The 18,568-nt window shown below is 41.1% G+C and overlaps 3 protein-coding genes, 1 long non-coding RNA gene and 1 other non-coding gene across 5 annotated transcripts; 2 read left to right on the forward strand and 3 right to left on the reverse strand.

Annotated features, from left to right (window-relative positions):
- Positions 1–2: 2 nt before the first annotated feature.
- On the forward strand, positions 3–7,944 carry LOC135636469 (homeobox protein rough sheath 1-like). The gene is made up of 6 exons (XM_065148157.1): positions 3–755; positions 2,438–2,797; positions 2,866–2,979; positions 3,061–3,199; positions 6,615–6,880; positions 7,550–7,944. Exons 1-6 carry the CDS (start codon positions 18–20, stop codon positions 7,754–7,756), a joined length of 1,824 nt encoding a protein of 607 aa, XP_065004229.1. The 5' UTR covers positions 3–17; the 3' UTR covers positions 7,757–7,944.
- Positions 7,945–9,996: 2,052 nt separating this feature from the next.
- Positions 9,997–12,269, reverse strand: LOC135637058 (uncharacterized). The gene is made up of 2 exons (XM_065149412.1): positions 12,134–12,269; positions 9,997–11,626 (listed from the first exon to the last, which is right to left on the reverse strand). The coding sequence occupies exon 2, from the start codon at positions 11,461–11,463 to the stop codon at positions 10,201–10,203; it is 1,263 nt and encodes a 420-aa protein (XP_065005484.1). The 5' UTR covers positions 11,464–11,626; positions 12,134–12,269; the 3' UTR covers positions 9,997–10,200.
- Positions 12,270–12,911: 642 nt separating this feature from the next.
- LOC135634921 (uncharacterized) lies at positions 12,912–15,441 on the reverse strand. The gene is made up of 3 exons (XR_010495498.1): positions 15,194–15,441; positions 14,941–15,106; positions 12,912–13,703 (listed from the first exon to the last, which is right to left on the reverse strand). It is a non-coding gene; the product is annotated as an uncharacterized LOC135634921 (long non-coding RNA).
- A 71-nt stretch (positions 15,442–15,512) lies between these two features.
- On the reverse strand, positions 15,513–15,584 carry TRNAQ-CUG (transfer RNA glutamine (anticodon CUG)). Its single transcript has one exon. It is a non-coding gene; the product is annotated as a tRNA-Gln (tRNA).
- A 494-nt stretch (positions 15,585–16,078) lies between these two features.
- LOC135635393 (probable BOI-related E3 ubiquitin-protein ligase 3) lies at positions 16,079–18,118 on the forward strand. The gene is made up of 3 exons (XM_065146425.1): positions 16,079–17,109; positions 17,180–17,375; positions 17,446–18,118. Exons 1-3 carry the CDS (start codon positions 17,054–17,056, stop codon positions 17,971–17,973), a joined length of 780 nt encoding a protein of 259 aa, XP_065002497.1. The 5' UTR covers positions 16,079–17,053; the 3' UTR covers positions 17,974–18,118.
- The last annotated feature ends 450 nt before the right edge of the window (positions 18,119–18,568 follow it).

Here is an 18,568-nt window from a genome sequence, read left to right on the forward strand (position 1 = left end):
TCCCATGTCAGATTCCGATGTTGAGGGAGAAGAAGAAGACCAGCAAGGGCAAGCAGAGGATAGAGATGAAGAAGATAGAGAACGAGGAAGCCCGCTACATTAGCTTCTCCAAGAGAAGGAATGGGATCTTTGGCAAGGCCAGTGAGCTCTCCACCCTGTGTGGCACAGACTTGGCCGTGCTCATCTCGTCCCCCACGGGGAAGCTCCATTCCTTCGGGAGCCCAAGCGTGGCCCTGGTCGTGGACCGGTTTCTTTCGACCGGGGTGGACCACTCCTCCGGTTCGGTTCACGAACAATCGCGGCGGGGGCAAACGATCCAGGACCTGAATCATCGGCTCATGGAGCTGGCGCGCCGGCTCGAGGACGCAAAAGCCAAGAAGGCGGCGCTCCAGGAGCGGCTCGAGGCGGCGGCTCGGGGTCTGGATTGCGAGCGGATCGATGATTTGGAGGGGTTGGGTTTGGACGAGCTCGATCGGCTCATGGAGTCACTGGGCCGGCTCAAGGCCCGGGCCAATGCCCGGACCGAGGAGATCTTGACGGGCATCTCTCCCGAGCCGACAACCGTCGATCATGTCGGTCCCTGGCGGCATGGTGGAATCTCTACCGTCCACTCCGATTCGGACGGGTTGGGAGCTCAATGCCCGTCGAACCCGGTTCTTGCCATGACGAACCAATTTGACTCGGCAGCACCGCGATCGAACCCATTGATGGAGACTATCGATTTTTTAGATATTAATGGCTTGTTCGAAGAATTTTAAGCTCGTCATCCACGATAAGTTTAAGTAATGTTATGGTCGAATTATTCATATCCTTAATAAGTGAATCTTAATATTTTTCTCCTAATTATGCTTATAATTGGATTAAGTTTCGGAGGTATAAAGCTTATGCGGTCGCATTAATAATTTAGTAGAAAACTATATAACGTGAAGAACACTTAAATATGATCGGTTTCAAAATTACTTAAAATTTCTCTTCAATCTATTATATATAATAGTTTAATTTATATATATATATATATATATATATATATATATATATATATATATATAATTACCTTAACACCCTTGAATCAAAGTATTATCCACTTCATCTCCTTTCCAAAGTGTTCATATACCCACAATCCTCTCTCAAAAATCACAAACTTTCATAATTAGAATCTAAAAAAAAAAGCAATATGCATCTCATAATAATCCATGACATGCATGGGGCATCAAACCCCATTTGAATTCTCAATTGATGATTGGGATTGTCCCACTCAAAGCACTTTGATACCATTTATTTTTGTCCTCTTTGATCATATCTCCCATGCCAAAGTGTTTGGTTGAAGCTTTTTGTTGGCATGAAACTTGAACTAGCCAAGTCTTTTTTTGGCTTCATGCCTACTTTCTATGGTGATGGAAAGACTTAGAGACATTGGTGATGACATGTACAAGGTCAACTTGGAAGACATGATAAGATACAAGGTCAAAAAGAAATCAATCTACTGCCCCCACTAGGCAATTAACAACATTATCAATCCATGTTGAATTCTAGACATGAAGATGAGTTTTTCTAGCAAGAAATATATGGAAACAATACTTCTTCATGGATTATTTCCTAATATGTGAATTTTAATTGGTTAAAACTCTAATTAAAATCACATACAAGAAGTTGAATCCTAATCTTCCAAGCATTCCTCATGTAAGTTTAAGCTAAAGCTTGTGCATGCCACCTACCTACTTCATGGCTATCACCCTTTTGTCTCCTACTACCACTTTGGAAAGAGAACAGTGGCACGGACAGAACTAAAGAGGAAGAGGAACAGGGACAAATCATCCAATCAATGATGACAAAGAGAAGAAGACAGCACGAATTAGGGTTTTCAATGGAGATGATATCACGTATTGTAATTGGCAGTAGTATACTACTTGATTCCTTTCCCATGTTCCATCATGAGATCAATCTCAAACACTGTTGGAAATCCAAGTTTAGGCACACTTTTCTTCCCTCAGGATCTTTCTTGTTTCTACCCCCAAGCACAAACTATACATGTTTATGCAGCATAAACTATACAGTTGATATGAGATAGGAATGCTTTTTAGTTGCCTTCATGCTTCATTAATGAAGCTATCAGCAGGAGAGAGAGAGAGAGAGAGAGAGAGAGAGAGAGAGAAGTATATATAGGACACTTCATGCTCTTATCTGTGGATCAACATTAGGTAATCTCATATTTGATGATGATAAGGTTGGGTTTTGGGACGTATGACATAGCATGGCCAGTGAAACAGGCATCAGCTCTCAGTTTAGTTGATTTGACATCGGAAAAGAAAGCTACCAGACATAGCTTTCCCTTCTCTCTCTTAACTCTTCTTCTTCCCTACCCCTCAAGATCTCAGTGCTTGACATGAAGTCGGTGAAATAATTCATCCAGCCACCAACTCCATTCCTCCTGCTTTAGAGCTGTGGCTTGTGTTTCTCTTGCTTCCTCTCTGTCTTTCACCGGATGGAGGAAATCTCTCACTTGGGCGGTGACTTTCTCTCGTCGACCACCACCACCACCGCCACCGCCACCGCCACATCAGCTCCTCTGCGGCCGAATGCCGCCGTATATGGGCGGAATTGTTACCCAACCAGTGCCACGTTACCCTACCTTCAACCCGGAGCAGGTTCTTCTCGGCAAGCATCTCAAGTCAGAGCAGTGGAAGGGCGAGTAGGGCAAGGAGAGATGTGTCCAAGTGATGCAGAAGACGTCCGGGCCAAGATCGTGTCTCATCCTCAGTATTCCAGCCTTATTGGAGCCTATATCGACTGCCAAAAGGTTCGATCACCCAACCCTACTGATCCGTAAAGCTCAATCCCGAAACCCTCTATATGCCATTTTGGTAGGTGGGAGCGCCGCCGGATGTGGTGGAACGGCTGTCGGCCATAGCTCGGGAGCTCCAGTCGCGCTGCACCCGCCGTCAGGGTTCTTCCTCAGACCCCGAGCTCGACCAGTTCATGGTACCTCTCTCTCTCTCTCTCTCTCTCTCTCTCTCCAAATCTCAATTGCGGTGCCAAAGCTAACGCCAAAGCGTATAATAGGAAGCATACTGTGATCTGTTGGTGAAGTACCGAGAGGAGCTAACGAGGCCATTACACGAGGCCACAGACTTCCTAAAGAGAGTCGAATCACAGTTCAACGCTCTCACCAACACTTCATCGCCGCGGCTCTTCTCCTTCGGTAAATATACATGTTATAGCCTTCATATCTCAGAGTTTGATTGTATCCACGGTGCATCTATTTGTCCGAGAGAGAGAGAGAGAGAGAGAGAGAGAGAGAGAGGACTGTAGTTTTCGGCAGTTTGATGTGTCGAAGGCTTTACCCTGCGACAGTGCAGTGCGGAATGGGTACAGTAACGTGACAACAGCTGCAGTGGAATCCTTACGTGGTGTTTGGTGTTTACGAGGAGGGAAGGGTTTCCCCTTTCACGCTTGGAAAGACTGAGGCGAGACCTGACTGATCTCTCATGGACAGCATCTCTGTCTACTCTAATGGCTTCTGCCAGTGTATCAACGTGAGATATGGGGTAGGAAGGAAAGGCGAGGCAGCCTACAGCATCTCCATCACCAGACTACACTGAGGGCAGTGTCCTTCTCCAGCTCTCCCCCTCTGAACTCGTCTCTTTCCTGGGATTGCTATTTCTTAACTGTGGGTGGTAGATCGATCACACGAGAGATAGAGAGAGAGAGAGAAGAACCTTCTCTCTGGTGTGCAATAAGCTGCCATTTCGGTGCTGACAAGAGCACGAGGGTCATCTTAGGGTTCCAAGGAGAATAATCCTACCATCATTACCCTTCTTCCTCCTACTATGTATTTTATTAGCAAACCAATTCTCTCTCTCTCTCTCTCTGTGTGTGTGTTATCAACAAGTCCAGCTGCTTTCAACTACTAGTTTGGGACTGCTAATTTGTAGGGCTGTAATGCTAAAGATAGGAATGCTTCATCTACAAACAATTTGAACATAATAATGTTCAAAGTGTGTGAGAGGAAATATGATGATACCAGTAGAGCACATTGCAAATTCTTATTGTTCTGAGTGAATAGTTGATCATTTGATCATTTGTTCATTTGATCATTTGCACATTGCAAATTTGATCATTTGATCATTTGAATAGTTGATCATTTGCACATTGCAAATTTGATCATTTGTTCGATGGGAAAAGATAGGTTTAATTCACTCGGTAATATTTTTTTTTCCTGGTATGCGAAATGCTTTTGTTGACCAGTTTGATTCAACAAAAGTTGTTGATTCATTCATGTCTCACAATTACATGGTTTTGTCTCCTTGATTATTTCTTCACATATTGTCCATCATATTTATAATCTTTTAAGGAAAAGAATTGTCAATGATGCTTCATCAAAATTATAGTTACATTGGAAAACTCTTCTTGTTCGTAAGAATAGTTCTTTTTTTATGAACAACATTTCTTTTTAGCCAAACAAGTTGTACAATAACAACAACAACAACAATAAAACGATAAGTCCCAACTATTTGGGGTCGGCTATATGAATTTTTTCGAGATCCATGCTCATGAGATCTGACATAGTTTACGTTGTTTGTTAGTTAGTACCCTAATGCAATTCTCCACCTATTTTCATATGGGCTTGGGACTGACATTGGCCAAACAAGTTGTAATTGTTTTAATTCACTCAACCTGCAACAAGATTAAACATCATAATCCAAAAATTAAACAAAAACAATACTTGTCTCTCGAAACATTAAGAAGCAAAAGTACCTCTAACCAAAGAACTATCAAGGATAGTGGAATTCCAAGGATTAGTATACATAAGTAGCTGAGAGGTTTCATGAAGCCAAAGAAATCTTCCAATTATGAACACTGCCAGTAATCACAGAATCTGCAGAGATACATATATAGTCCACTTAGTTCTATGCGGCACAAGTACGCGATAGATTCACAAGGCCAGTGGAGCATATCATCCTCTAATATGATCATAATCTTCGTTATATCGTTTTATTCCATAATTCTTTAGCTGCACTATCTTGTTCTGTCATTATAGCCATAAGAACTTTAGATCGTAGTTGACAGTAAATAGATTTACGGTTGACCTCCACTGTATAGAAATGCCGATTTATGAGATAACATTTGGCTGTTAGAAGTTCATATTCACTTAAAAGATGTTGTACATATGATTTGTTCCATCTTGATTCACATAAAAGTTAGATTTATATTCTTTTTTCTTCCAATCCTACAGCTTGACCACTAAAGCTACCAATATAAATCCAACTCCTCTATGACTAGGAACTACAGAGCTGCTGAATTCGTTGGAGAATTGCAGTTAAAGAACTTTTCCTGTAAATAAGTTGCCGAAGAAAACACACCAATTGTTATCCACAAGACTGGTCTGATACAAAAAAAGTTCCTTAAAAGGATTCACCAACACATAGACTATGGCAAAAGAGAAGAGAGAGAGAGAGAGAGTCTTGCAGGAACAGTTGTCTATATGAAAATCTCAAATATAAATAAATGAGGGATAAGGCGAAATTGAATGGTCTTTCCCTAAACAACAAATGTCTAGATAAAGATTGTTGCACAGAGGACCTAATTGAGATTGGCAGAGTAGATTACGTCGGTATGAGACAATTGCACAATCACATGCAACCACAACTAAGACAGACAGTCAGCATCTTTACTATTTTAGGGCTAAGGCTATGCAAAAGCAAGACACCGCAACATGATCCGTGGTTTCTAGCTAAACAAAATGGAGATGTGCAAGTAATTAATCATTGATATAAGGTGATTCGGAAAAATAAATATGAAAAAACATTGTAGTAAAGCAAAATTACTGCTCGAATGCGATGTGTAAATTAAGTTAAAATTTTAGATTCGTTGAGATTGACTTTGATTTTATTGCTGGTATATTTAGTTCTTGACACAGGGGATTAATGTTGATCAATCATCGCACTTGTATAATGCTTATGTATTTTCTGTTTTTTCTTCAAAAAACATCGCCCTCTATGTTTTAGTTATTGACTTGTGATGTTTCTTTTGTCTGCATTTAGAGATTACACAAAGTTCATCACAAGATGAGTAAGTCCTCCTTTCTGTTTGATAGTTCCATCTCCTGTTGCATGTCTTGACTATAATCGCACTTGCGAAGTAAGTGCTACAAATAGGCTACCTAATTATTCTTGCACTCCAGTTGAATTTGTTGATAACTAGAGGAGTTCAGTATGTGGAAACTTTGTATGAGATAGATATTTCACTAAGTCTAATGATTCTTCGCGAGGGTGTTCTTTTGTTTTCTCTAATAAAAAAAAGGAAGGGGCCTTTTATTGCTGATAAAATATGGATTCGATATACTAAATTCTTCCATGGACATCTTTATTGTTCATGTCAACAAACCATTTAGATATCATTGAACACAATATTAATGTTGCTTGATTTTTATATCATACTACGGAATACGGTTTCGTCTGTAAATTGGTCTAGTTCATCACAGTGTCCTTTTCAAGCCTTATTTTCTTCAAGACAAAATGAATGACACAAAAATTGCTAAATAATTTCTTATGCGAAAACATTCTCTGAAGTCCATTTGTTTTTTACTAGCCTGTTAATTTTTTTTTTTTTTTCAGAACCTGCGGATGAGAGATGCGAAGGTGTCACATCCTCTGAAGAAGATCCAGACGCTAGCGGTGGTGGAGACATCGATCTTCCCTTGATCGATTCGCATGGTGAGGATAAAGAGCTGAAGCACCACCTTCTAAAGAAGTACGGTGGGTACTTGGGCAGTCTCAGGCAGGAGCTATCCAAGAAGAAGAAGAAAGGAAAACTGCCAAAGGAAGCCCGGCAAAAACTACTAAACTGGTGGGAGCTGCACTGCAAGTGGCCATATCCATCGGTACGAGTTCAATGTATCTTTGTGCACAATTTCCTCATCAAGACTGAAATAATCCAATTTATTACTACATTATGAAAAATAAACTTGAGTCATGCCACTTATATAATAAAAACATTAATTCGGATAATAACAAGGCATTATGTTCCTCAGTGCTTGTCGGACTTCTATAAAGTCTAACATTATTTACTAATATATGGAGAAACCTTAGTGTCCCAATTATTTGAGGTCAACCACATGGAGCCTTTTCTGATCAAATAAAGCAATATCTTTAGTCAAATCAATAACACTTAAACGCTTATAGTTCTTCATAAAATTTCCTTATATTTTTCTCGACCTCTTTTCACACAACAAATTATGAACATATATTCTTACGAATTTAAACAATTCTTGCTCATTTTATCATCTAACTAATTTTTCTAGAATGAGTATTTTTGTTTCTATATATAGATCCACCTCAACATTCTCATCGGATATAAAATTTCCATAGAGTGCCTACATTCTTAAGGTAAAAGCATGAGGAGCTGACACGGTGAGGATTCCACTACTGTAGTAGTTCTGTTGCTTGTCATTGCTACCTCTTATTAGATTCGTAGTGTGTCAATTAAGAAAGCTTTTAAATGTGTTTATAATGTTTATATGTTTACGACATGTCTATGTGACCAAACGCAGGAAACAGAAAAGGTGGCCCTGGCTGAATCAACAGGCCTCGATCCGAAGCAAATCAATAATTGGTTCATAAACCAAAGGAAACGGCATTGGAAACCATCGGAGGACATGCAGTTCGTCGTGATGGATAGCTTCCATCCGCAGAATGCTGCCGCCTTATACATGGAAGGACAGTTCATGGTTGACGGCCTTTATCGCACCGGTCCATAATTTCCGGATGCCTACTTGAAGAGTTCTGCACACATAACCATCGCATCGTCATTAGATTATCATTAAGTTCCTCAATGTTGTTTAGTTCGCCATAAAAATATTATGATTAAACTGTTTGTATTTGTAACTATAGTTCGTTCCATGGTGTCTCAATACCTGAAGTTGTTCTTATTTCATGTTGCATCATAGATGTTGGAGCTATTTCTGGTTCAAATTTTCGGTGTTTCTGCGGTGGGATTGTCAAAGGAATGTTCCATGCTAATTATAGTCTGTAATAAATGATAAAGTTCATGTTCTATTGTGATTGGTAAATGAAGCTGAAATCTTACTATTTTTCCTAATTGATAGGAAAAGGGAGAAAAAAAACTGTGATTTGTGTGATCAAACTTCACAGAACAATCTGCCAACATCCATCCCTCATCTCATCTTTAAGGAAATTGAAGTTGACTGAAATATCACTAGGAAACTTCAGCCTTTGTCCTACATATGAATTTCTTGACAGTTAGATATAAACAGCAATCAAAGATAGGATGTGTTCATGAAATGATGCATAAATTCCCCCAATGCACCAATAGTTGCTTGTGCTACTCAAGATTTGGCCGTTTTGCCGACAGGACAAGAACACAAGATGTTGAAATTGGAAGGAGAACAACAAAAAGCCCTTTGTCATCTTCAAGGATGACTGGTAGGACACAACAAGCATTCAAGAGTTGATCCATTCTAAGTAGAGAAGCATCCATCCAGATCTTTTTTTCTACACTTAGTCAGAACTATACAATGATATGCAGTGGCATAATAGACAATTTCTTCAACAACAATGAGAAAGAATTTAATCATGTTAGTAACTATTGGTACAAACTGTGATTTTATTTAGATGAGTCTAAATCAAATCAGTCAAGACTAACATAGATTGAGATGGAACACACTAAAGCTTTTAAACTAATATCATGTTGAGATATTAGTTGGTTGAGTGTGAATCAAACTAATCAAATCTACCATATACAAATATTAGACACAAATGCAATCCAAATTCCAATAGCTTATCAAATCAAATATCATACATGAGTCCAACACTCTTTTCATCTTTCAAGCAGTCTAAGGCTATTCTTAGCCTGATCTCGATCTCAATCTCATACATAAATATTTTTCCAATGATATTAAGACGAGGAATTAAGTTATAGCAGCCACAGTAAACATAAATTCCAAGGGAGAGATTTATAGACCTTCAACAACATCCCTCTTTTAGATGCTTAAAGAAATCATTTTAATAACTGCAATGCAGGCCTGCAAAGCTCTTCTGTCTTACCAAGAAGTCCATTTGTGCCCTGTCCCAACAATTTTAGATATGAGTAAAAAAAAACAATCATAAAATCAAAAGTATAGCCTTACTTTTTCCTGAACCAGTGAAAATAATATCCCCATCTTACACACCATTAGACATGTACCATTGAGACATATTTAACATTCCAGTCAGCTTCTTTTGAACCAATGCTGAATGTTTTGAAACTTCTAAGAGCATGCAGTGACAACACATGCCACTTCAAAAGAAAGAGATGAAAACAGGAAAATTCATTATGCTTCAAACTTGGGCAAATCCAGTTGCAGTTCACTAGCGGCCGGTCAGAAATGCTAGCTTCATTCAATCTATTGGGATGACTACTTAGGAAGGCACAAAATTTCAGGTAGAAGTTTGTGACAATATTTGAGAATGGACGACTCAGGAAGCAATTTAAGTTGCAAGCAGAAGAGGCCTGGAAGAAAATAACCCAATCTCTGCTTTCTCAAGAGCAGACACAAGACATGAAGGATTAGAGCCAACAGCAAAAATAACCTGTAAATATCGAGAAATCATGGTCATCCATGAGTAAATCAGCAAAAAAACAGGGGCAATAACCTTCGGTGAAGGATTTTAATGAAACAAATGCCAGAAAACTTCTATCAAGAGGTAGCCATTGTAAATCTTTCATGATGATCAGTTGTATATCTTCAGCCCAATCCTCTGAGCCCAAAAGTTCATGGCAATTCATAAATCTGCGTATTATGTAACTAAGATGTTGGTAATTTTCCAGTAATACAAGCTGCAGAATACTTCTTAATTTATCCTATGCTTTGACTAAGAAATATGATCAAGGAAACTAGTTTGGCTGCCTTCACCTGCAAACCCATAAGCTTGATTTCTAGGCCCATTCAGGAGAAAGAAACAGATGCATACTAAGAGAACATGGGACTGAGCAAGCATGTCTATGAAGCTACTCTTCCATTAACATTTGGATCCCATTTAAACATCATGGTATTGGGTATGCTTGGCACAAACCCAAAACGTCATCAAAGAAGAAGATGGCAAATGCAAACCCGAGGATGCAAAACATATAGAAAGAAAGACCACTCCAATAAGCTGTATCTTTTACATTCAAAAAGTGGAACTTTTGCCTTCCAAATGAACACTACTCTGCAGCATCGCCTTCTACGTTCTTTATATCATTTTGGATGTCAGGTAAGGTTGACAGATCTGTTCGAGCATCTCTTTCTTCTTCTGTCACCATCCTATGTGAAGAACCAGCCAAGTCTCCCTCATCTGCACCTCGATTTTCATTTGTAGCTAGAGAAACATTGGACAGCTCTTCCACACTATTATGTCCAATGGTTGTGTTAGACTTCTGAAGTTGTTCCTCAACCACACTTTTCACGTTGGAGTTATCTTCTTTTGGACTTCCCAATGCAATTGTAGTGTTGTGATCCTCAACCAGCCTCGAGCTATGAGCTCCATTCTCAACATGCACAATATTAGCTTTACCTTCAGTTTCATTGCTAGAAACAGCTATTGGTGAATCAGTCTCCAGCTTCAATTGATTATCAGATACCCTTGCTATTGTAGAGTTGACCTGAAGCTTTGTTTGACTGTTAGGAGAAAGCTCTTCCACAGTTTTTTCAGCAGTATCCTTGTTTACGGTTAGGCTATTGTTCTGAATGGTCTCATTCCCTATGGCAGCTAATACAGTCAGGTTCACATCATTATTACCCATGGGACCATCATCCATTCTGCCAATAGTATCTTTTGTCTCCGTATCATTCTCATTGTTTCGCAGTTGCTCTTCTTCCATGGTGTCAATTTTTCTGTCAATTTTATCTTCTGTTTCAGTCACTTGGTTTTCTTGGAGCACAGCACTGGAAGCATCGTCACTTTTGTAAATTTTTTCATGTGCCTCTTGAGAAGAACCCTCTTCATGTTCTTGGTCTTCTATGAACTCTCCTTCCTCAACTTGATCATTCTTGTCTTCTCCATCCTCAACTTCCTCATCTGGCCTCTCCTGATCATCCTGCTCATCGCCTTGCTCACTATCTTGCTCATCGATCACATCATCTCCAATCCCTTTGGCTTCTTCATCCTCCATGGCTTGTTGAGTTTCCCCATCTTCTTCTTCCTCGACTTCTTCATTTTCTTCCTCCTTGATATGAATCTTATCCCCAGGAATTGCTTTGTTGTGGGGGAGGCCCTTCCTTCCACTGTCCATAAAATCTGACTGGCTGTCGACCACATCATTTAAAACCCTTGTGTTTTGCTCACTAGACGCCTTTTTCTTATCATAAGTGTGCTTCATCTGATAAAGCAACCAGAAGCACACAGCAACCAAGAGACAAATCTGAAGAACATTTCTCACCTTAAGTCCTTTGTTCCTCTGACTTCTACTAGATGCTTGTCTCAGCATGGTGATTATATTTGAAGACAATTCTCTGGAATTGCGTAGGCTGTCCAATTTCAGAATTAACGAACCCACAAAGAGACAAAGCACTCAGATAACACCCCTGTAGCTGATAGCTAATTATATCCCCTAAAAAGAACTCATTCAATGATTTTGCCGCAATCTCAAGCTGATCAAGAGAGGAACAATCGATGAGCATAAAAGTTGATTTTTTTTTTTATTGAGTTCTACACAAGTTTGCAAAACCCTAATTCAAGCCCTAAAAAAATAGATAAATAAGTTGTCGATCAATTACTCTATTTCATTCAACAACAGGAATATAACCCCAATGATTCAGAGCCTAACAACTATTTAAGCTGAAACAGCGAAAACCCACCAAATCCTTTCAATGAATGATCAAGACAAAAAGGAAAAGGAATCAAAACACTCTTTCATGAGCATCCACCACCTCAATCCCGTCCCAAACCCCATGCAACATCGATAAAAAAAAACTTCCTTTTCATCTATACGATCCAAATCCTTTACTAAACTCCCCAGCAGAAGCTCAAACAAACGGGAGAAACACACAACAGGAAAGAACAATAAAAAACCAAAACATCATCTTTCCGCGGAAGACATCTCAGAGATGACAAGAATCCACAAACATCTGAGAAGTGGTGAGGAGGTTGAGAAGTACCTGAAGCTTGAAGGAGGGTTCTCTTTTCCCTTTCCTTTCTAGGGTTTCTTCGTGCAGGCTTGGAGAGGGATTCTTTCTTCGGTGGAGTACAAGCACAGTAACGGTGAGAGAGAGAAAGAGAGCGGTGCGGCGAACGCGGCCATAAAACGGCTCTTAGTTGGACGTGAAGTATAATATATTGATCAACCCGCGTTCGAACCTGACTTTTTATTGGCCATTAATGAAGCGGGCCCCTTTTGAGACCCACAAACAAGTTCGGATCACCACACTATCGTAAGACAAACAGGTAGAAATAGAATTTTCTTAGCTTTTATCCACATTTTTCTTTTTTTAAGGTAATTACTATATATATATATATATATATATATATATATATATATATATATATATAACCTGAAAAATATGTTCCTCTAAATAGTAAAATCATTCTTATATGTTATAACACATCCAGAGAATTTTGATTAATACTTTAAACCATGATTAGTACTAATTTAGGTAAGTTAAGAAAATTTATATAAATATAAAAATAACTAAAATGCTCTTCTTTTTTTTTTGCATCATGATTAGTTCTTAAATGATATTAACATAAATTGGAGCCTTAAATAATGATGAACTTAGTAGTTAACAGAGATCAACTACAATGGCATATACATAATATTTCAAGTATAGATCAAACATAAAATTTTAGAAGGATAATTACGAAAATCAAATAATTAATGCATTTCAACTAACTAAAGTTATTTCATCACTGTAACTCTATTATGGACTGCGCAGATAATAAAGCTTCATTCTTCTTTGTAAAAAGGAAAACACAGCATTCCCCTTTTCTTGAATCATCATGTGGATACAGTTTCTTGGAATGATTGCACAGCACAAGCAGCGTGTTCTTTGGTTCTTTGGTGACATACAAGAAAATTAAAATTCCCTCTTCCCAAAACAAAAGCAACAAGGAAGAACTTGTCAAAGGTCAGGGGGTAGCTGGATTACTTGAGCCTTAGAGACAATTCCCAGGTCCGTGAGCTATCTACCACTCTTTCCTGTATCATATGGATGGATGTCAGCAATCCTCTCTGGGACTGCTCTTCCATTATCTTCAGTCCTGGCCAACACCTCAAAATGCATTATAGCCTTTGTTTCCCATGCATGGAATATTGAAGAATCAACCTCTCCATTAAGGAAAGCCCGTCTTCACATAAGTTTGTGCCGACACCTGTCTGTCTTGATCAGTCTACTTATGCAGATAATTCCTTAAAACCCTCAAAGGTTTGGACAATGTGCTGATATGAGATCCATTGATCACATCAGATGTGGCCAAGACGATGCCGAGCACAAGATGTTGGGGCTTCAGGGATGATTAGCAGGCCTGATGCCACAGGGTGCTACTGTAGGTGGCCGCAGTTGAGGGGAAGGAAGAGGAGATCAATTGGGTGTGCAAGGACAATAAACTTGGCACTCTTCACTGCCACCACTGCATCATCTGATAGGAGAAACTTCTTCAGTGAACCAGCTTCCGCATCATGCTGCAGAGTGGTGAACAACAGCAAAAATCTTGTTTTATCACTGAGAACACCTACAAGGCCATTGGACATGTTAGTCGCCATGACAATAAAATCATCTTAATAAGCAAATCCTTTAGGGTCTTTGATTTAGTAATCAAGTAATGGTGCTAAAGTTACCTCATAATCACCACAAAGCAAAGAACATGTAAAAGAAGTGCAAACAATGCAGAGGGAATACTAACATTCTCATCGAACAAACAGAGTATATCCATTTAGAACATCAGAAAGCCATAACGGGCACGGAATGTATGTCATGTAAAAATTTAAGAACCTCCAAGAATTGATCAAGATAGTAATTGCAAGTTCTGCCATGTCATTCAAAATCATGAGGATATGTAGGTATGAAATCTCAGAGACATTTAAGAGTGTTTCATGGTCAGATCCACCAAATATCTAAATCTAAATATGAAAAGGATCAAAGAATCCAAGACTATACCCAAATTCAACAAGAGAGGTAGAACTTGGCATATATGTCAGTTGTACATGAAAACATCCTTTTCATAATAAATTTGAACTGCATGTAAACTATGTAAGGCTTAATAAACTCATCGATAACCTATACTAAAGACAATCAAGCATCACTAACAATTAACATGATGATACGTTCTTGCATAGTGTAGATGCAAAACTCATTGGGCAGTGAATGAATCTAGCTAGTTCCAAACCTATATTCGATAAGAAATTGGATACAAGTTGAGACTCAGCTTTGAAGCCATTAAGAAAATCTTCTCGTCACTTTCCTACACAGAAATTACTAGCTGAACTTGTTTCAGGGAATTACACCCGAAAAATCTAATGAGAATCAGGTTGCTGAGCTACACACCATGTGGAGTTACCCCGTTCCATTTGTATTGAGCAAATTCTTAGAACTACTCCAATGATATCACCGAGTCTCGTATGACTTCACTAACACAAAAATCCTGATTACTTATGAATATATGAACTTAGTTAATAAGTTGCATTGGGGAAAATTTTACAACTACTCCAATCATATTAATGAGTTTATTGACTTCAGGAAGTCTTGATTACTTATAATGATTGCAATGTATCAGATAGTTGTTTTGTCAAATGAAAAGATAAGCCTTTTTCGATAACTCTCCAGAGAAAAGTTGAATACGTACTTTTGGAGACGAAAGTTGAAATTTTGTGACCAAATACTGATCTATCTCACAAACATAAGTCTAATGTAACTGCAAACAAATCGTTCGCGAAAACAAGACGAAGGATTTATGTGGAACACTCGCTTACCGGCGATGAGAACCTCGTATCCGGAGTAGCCCGTCCTGGATCCATCGCTCCATTAGGGTGGGCGAGCTGAAACGCCGTCCCCTAGCATGTGGCTACCTCGCAATCTCGTCCAATCCCATTACCTCCTCCCGACCCTCCTTGTCCTCTAATACGACCAAAAACCAAACTACCACACAAGCAGAAGCCTAATATAAGTGGAAACGAATCATTAGCGAAAAGACAACGAAGGAATCACGTGGAGCAACTCGATTACCGGCATTAAGTCCTGTATTCGCAACTCCATTGGGGCGGGCGAGCTAAATAAGCCGCAAAACTGGAGAAACCCTAGCATCCGACTTCCTCGCAATCTCGGCCAACGCCGTTTCCTCCTTCTCCTCTGCCGCTGCCGTAAAGATTCGGCGGGCCACGAAATCCCCACCGCGTGACGCCCTCCAACAGCGCGATCGGAATCATCCTCTTCTCCATGTTGAACCAGCAAAAGAGATCCAAGGAAGAGAGCCATAGGAGATTTAAAGGAAACAAAAAACAAAAAAAGGAGATACAAAGAAAAGAATACAAAATAAGCAAAAAAAAGGTCCCACCGAGATTTGAACTCGGGTTACTGGATTCAGAGTCCAATGTCCTAACCACTAGACCATGGGACCATTTGTGTCTTTATGGCCTACAAATTTATTTTATATCTAGTCACAATTTGAGCTATCATTCAGTGCATTTACTATTTATCTAATGTCAATACATTAATAATGATGAGCTATAGGAGATTTCACTGCATTTGTCTCCTCCATGATAATGAGTTTGTCTAAACTTCCAGCAAGAACTTTGGTTCCTTCTCTTAGATCTACCAAACCTAGCTAGGAGGTGTTCTGTCTTGGTGTCGTAAGGAAGGAAGACTCTTCCATGGAGTACTTACTGACTCCACCCATTATCCTAAACTCTCAGTTCTTCATGTTTAGCATCATAAGGTTCTTTGGATTACTTCCCCTTCTTTCTACCTACATCCAGTTTTGTTTGTCCTCCATGAATGATTTGTTGTGTTTTTCAAAGGCACTGATGTCTTGGAGTTTTTCTTGTGGAAGGGCATGGATTCCAATAGCAGAGCTCTTTGCAAGGGATTGGGAGACCAAACATCAAAATGACACTGCTGATGACATGAAACAATGACTGTGTGAGGAGCAACAGCATGCAAAGTAAGTAAGGTAGGGAGGAAGAAGCAAATGGTGTGTCAGAATCAAAGTTCTCACCAAAGTGGGGGTAGAACAGAGGTTTCTACCTTTGTTCTTTGAGGATTCATCTACAAGTGGGATGACAAAAGTCATAAGCTGCAGAACAAACGCAGATGTTCTCGTCAAGCTATCAGAACCTTTGTTGGATTCACCTAAATGATATCTAACAGTTGTGTGACCATCTTATCATGCTTTATTTGATGGGCATTCACTTTCTACTTCCTTCCTTTCTCTTCCTATCCTCCATTCTTCTCCTCTGGTGAGTGGATGCTGAATGGATTCTGGGAGGAGTGGGGATGACTGTTGCAGCGATAATACTGCGGCTCAGTTTGCTCTAGGAATCATCATCTTCTGTAATACCAGTGTAAGTGGAGTCACCAGGCATTCCAAGAGAGGCTTTGGGGAACACGATGTAAACAAGCAAGCAAGAGATCATGCTTCACTGGTCATGAACAGAGATGTGGTGGAGTGTTGCTTTGGAAAAGATGAGCATAATCCACTTTCAACTGATCCACAGTATGCAGCATCTTCTTTGAGGAACACAAATCTGCACATGATAATGGAGATTAATTACAAGCATAGGCATGAGTGGTTTGCGTGTCTTCTGTCCGTTTCCTCCATCCATTGCTCTTTTCCCTTTTCCAATGAAGCATAGGCATGAGTGTTTTGTGTGTCTTCTGCGAAGGGGGTGCAATGAAGCCAAGGCACTCATGGCGAAGCGTGCCAGCGTTGTCGCCGCCCCTGGCTGCGGTGGTGCTCCACCCTCAAGGAGCGTCCCCACGTGCTCCTCTGCACTCTGCAGCGCTATATGAATCAAACTCCTCGGTGTGTCCATTGCATGACCCTCTCCTTCCCCTCCTCCCCACAGAAAACTCATCTCTCTTTCTCTTATGGAGGTTGAAGTCCACCACGCTCACCTCTTCCGCTCCCAACTCCTAACAAATAGGTACCGACTCCCTTCGTCTCTTCTTCTCTCAGGCACATACCTACTGTAACATATGTTAGCTTATGTGCAGTGAAATCATCGGCAGTGAAGCGGACCAGCCAGGTACGTACGGGTTGCAGGAGGGAGTCGTCGCGCCGGTTGCCGATGCTGCCGTTGCGGCGGCAGCGTCGAGGAAGCGGCCGCGCCCACCATCGTTTCTTGGCGGTGACGGACTCTGTTACGTGCAGCAGCAGATGTGGGACTTCGATCGCCTCGTCTTGCAACACGTAATTCTCCTGGCTTGGACGTGGATGTCGGGAAGTTGCGGTTCCTGATGGGTTGGAATTGGTATGGCAGGCGGAGAGTGTGCGAGCGGAGCTGGCGGTCCGTCGGCATGGGTTCGCGAGGCGGGTCGTGGCGGCGTTGGAGGAGGGCGTGTTGGAGAGGCTCAAGGCCAAGGAGGAGGAGATCGCGAGGGTCGGGGAGCGGAACTGGGCGCTGGAGGAGCGCATCAGGAGACTGCGGGTGGAGAACCAGGTGTGGCGGGACCTGGCGCAGAGAAGCGAGGCGGCGGCCAACGTGCTGAGGGCCAACCTCGAGCATGCTCTCGCGGCGGCGCAGGTGAGGACGGAGGAGGAGGCTACGGCCGAAAACGCCGAGTTCTGCCGCTCCGGAACCAACGAAGAGGGAGAGGCCGCCGTCGGGAGGGGGTGGGGGACAGCCTGCCGGAGCTGCCGCGAGCGCGAGCCGTCGGTGCTGCTGCTGCCATGCCGGCATCTGTGCCTCTGCGCGGCGTGCGGCCCCGTCGTGGACGCCTGCCCCGTCTGCAGCTGCACCAAGAATGGCAGTGTCCAAGTGAACATGTCTCGAGTCCAAGAAAGGTAAAAAGTACTGCACACACGATTATTCTCGTTCTTTCCTCCTCCTTCCCCAGCGTCAGTATCTTCTCCTTGGTTGATTCTGTTTCTGTTCTTCCTAAGAAATCAATTTTTTCTTGGATTATGTAAATATACTTCATGAACATAATATAAATGCAAATGAGTCAAGTCTCTTCTGCTAAATGAATGAATCCAAAGCACCCCCCTTCCTCGAGGAAGAAGTTTGGATATGCTATCCGAGGGTGGGATATGCTCCTCGCACTAGGGGTGGTGGCCTCCTGAGGCCATGATGAACAGAGCATGGCGCAGGCTTGAGAGAACCAAAAGTTGCTCCTGTGATAGGGCACAAGATCTCATCTTGGCACTTATTTTGCTCCGTTTAAAGTAGGTCATCTCAGACCACACCCTCCGCTGCTCCTCCGGGCGTGGATGTCTGTGCCGAGTCCCAAAAGCAAACACAAACAACCCCACATCTGCCATCACCAAGTGTGGGAACTTCCAGTGTCTCTGCCATGACATTTTTACCTTTTCTGTGGATGGATGGATGTGGTGGGGATGGTTGAGTAAGGCCAAAGTAAGACACTAATACACCTCTCAGGACA

Source organism: Musa acuminata, chromosome BXJ3-4 (genome assembly GCF_036884655.1).
Source record: "Musa acuminata AAA Group cultivar baxijiao chromosome BXJ3-4, Cavendish_Baxijiao_AAA, whole genome shotgun sequence".
Lineage (NCBI taxonomy): Eukaryota > Viridiplantae > Streptophyta > Magnoliopsida > Zingiberales > Musaceae > Musa > Musa acuminata.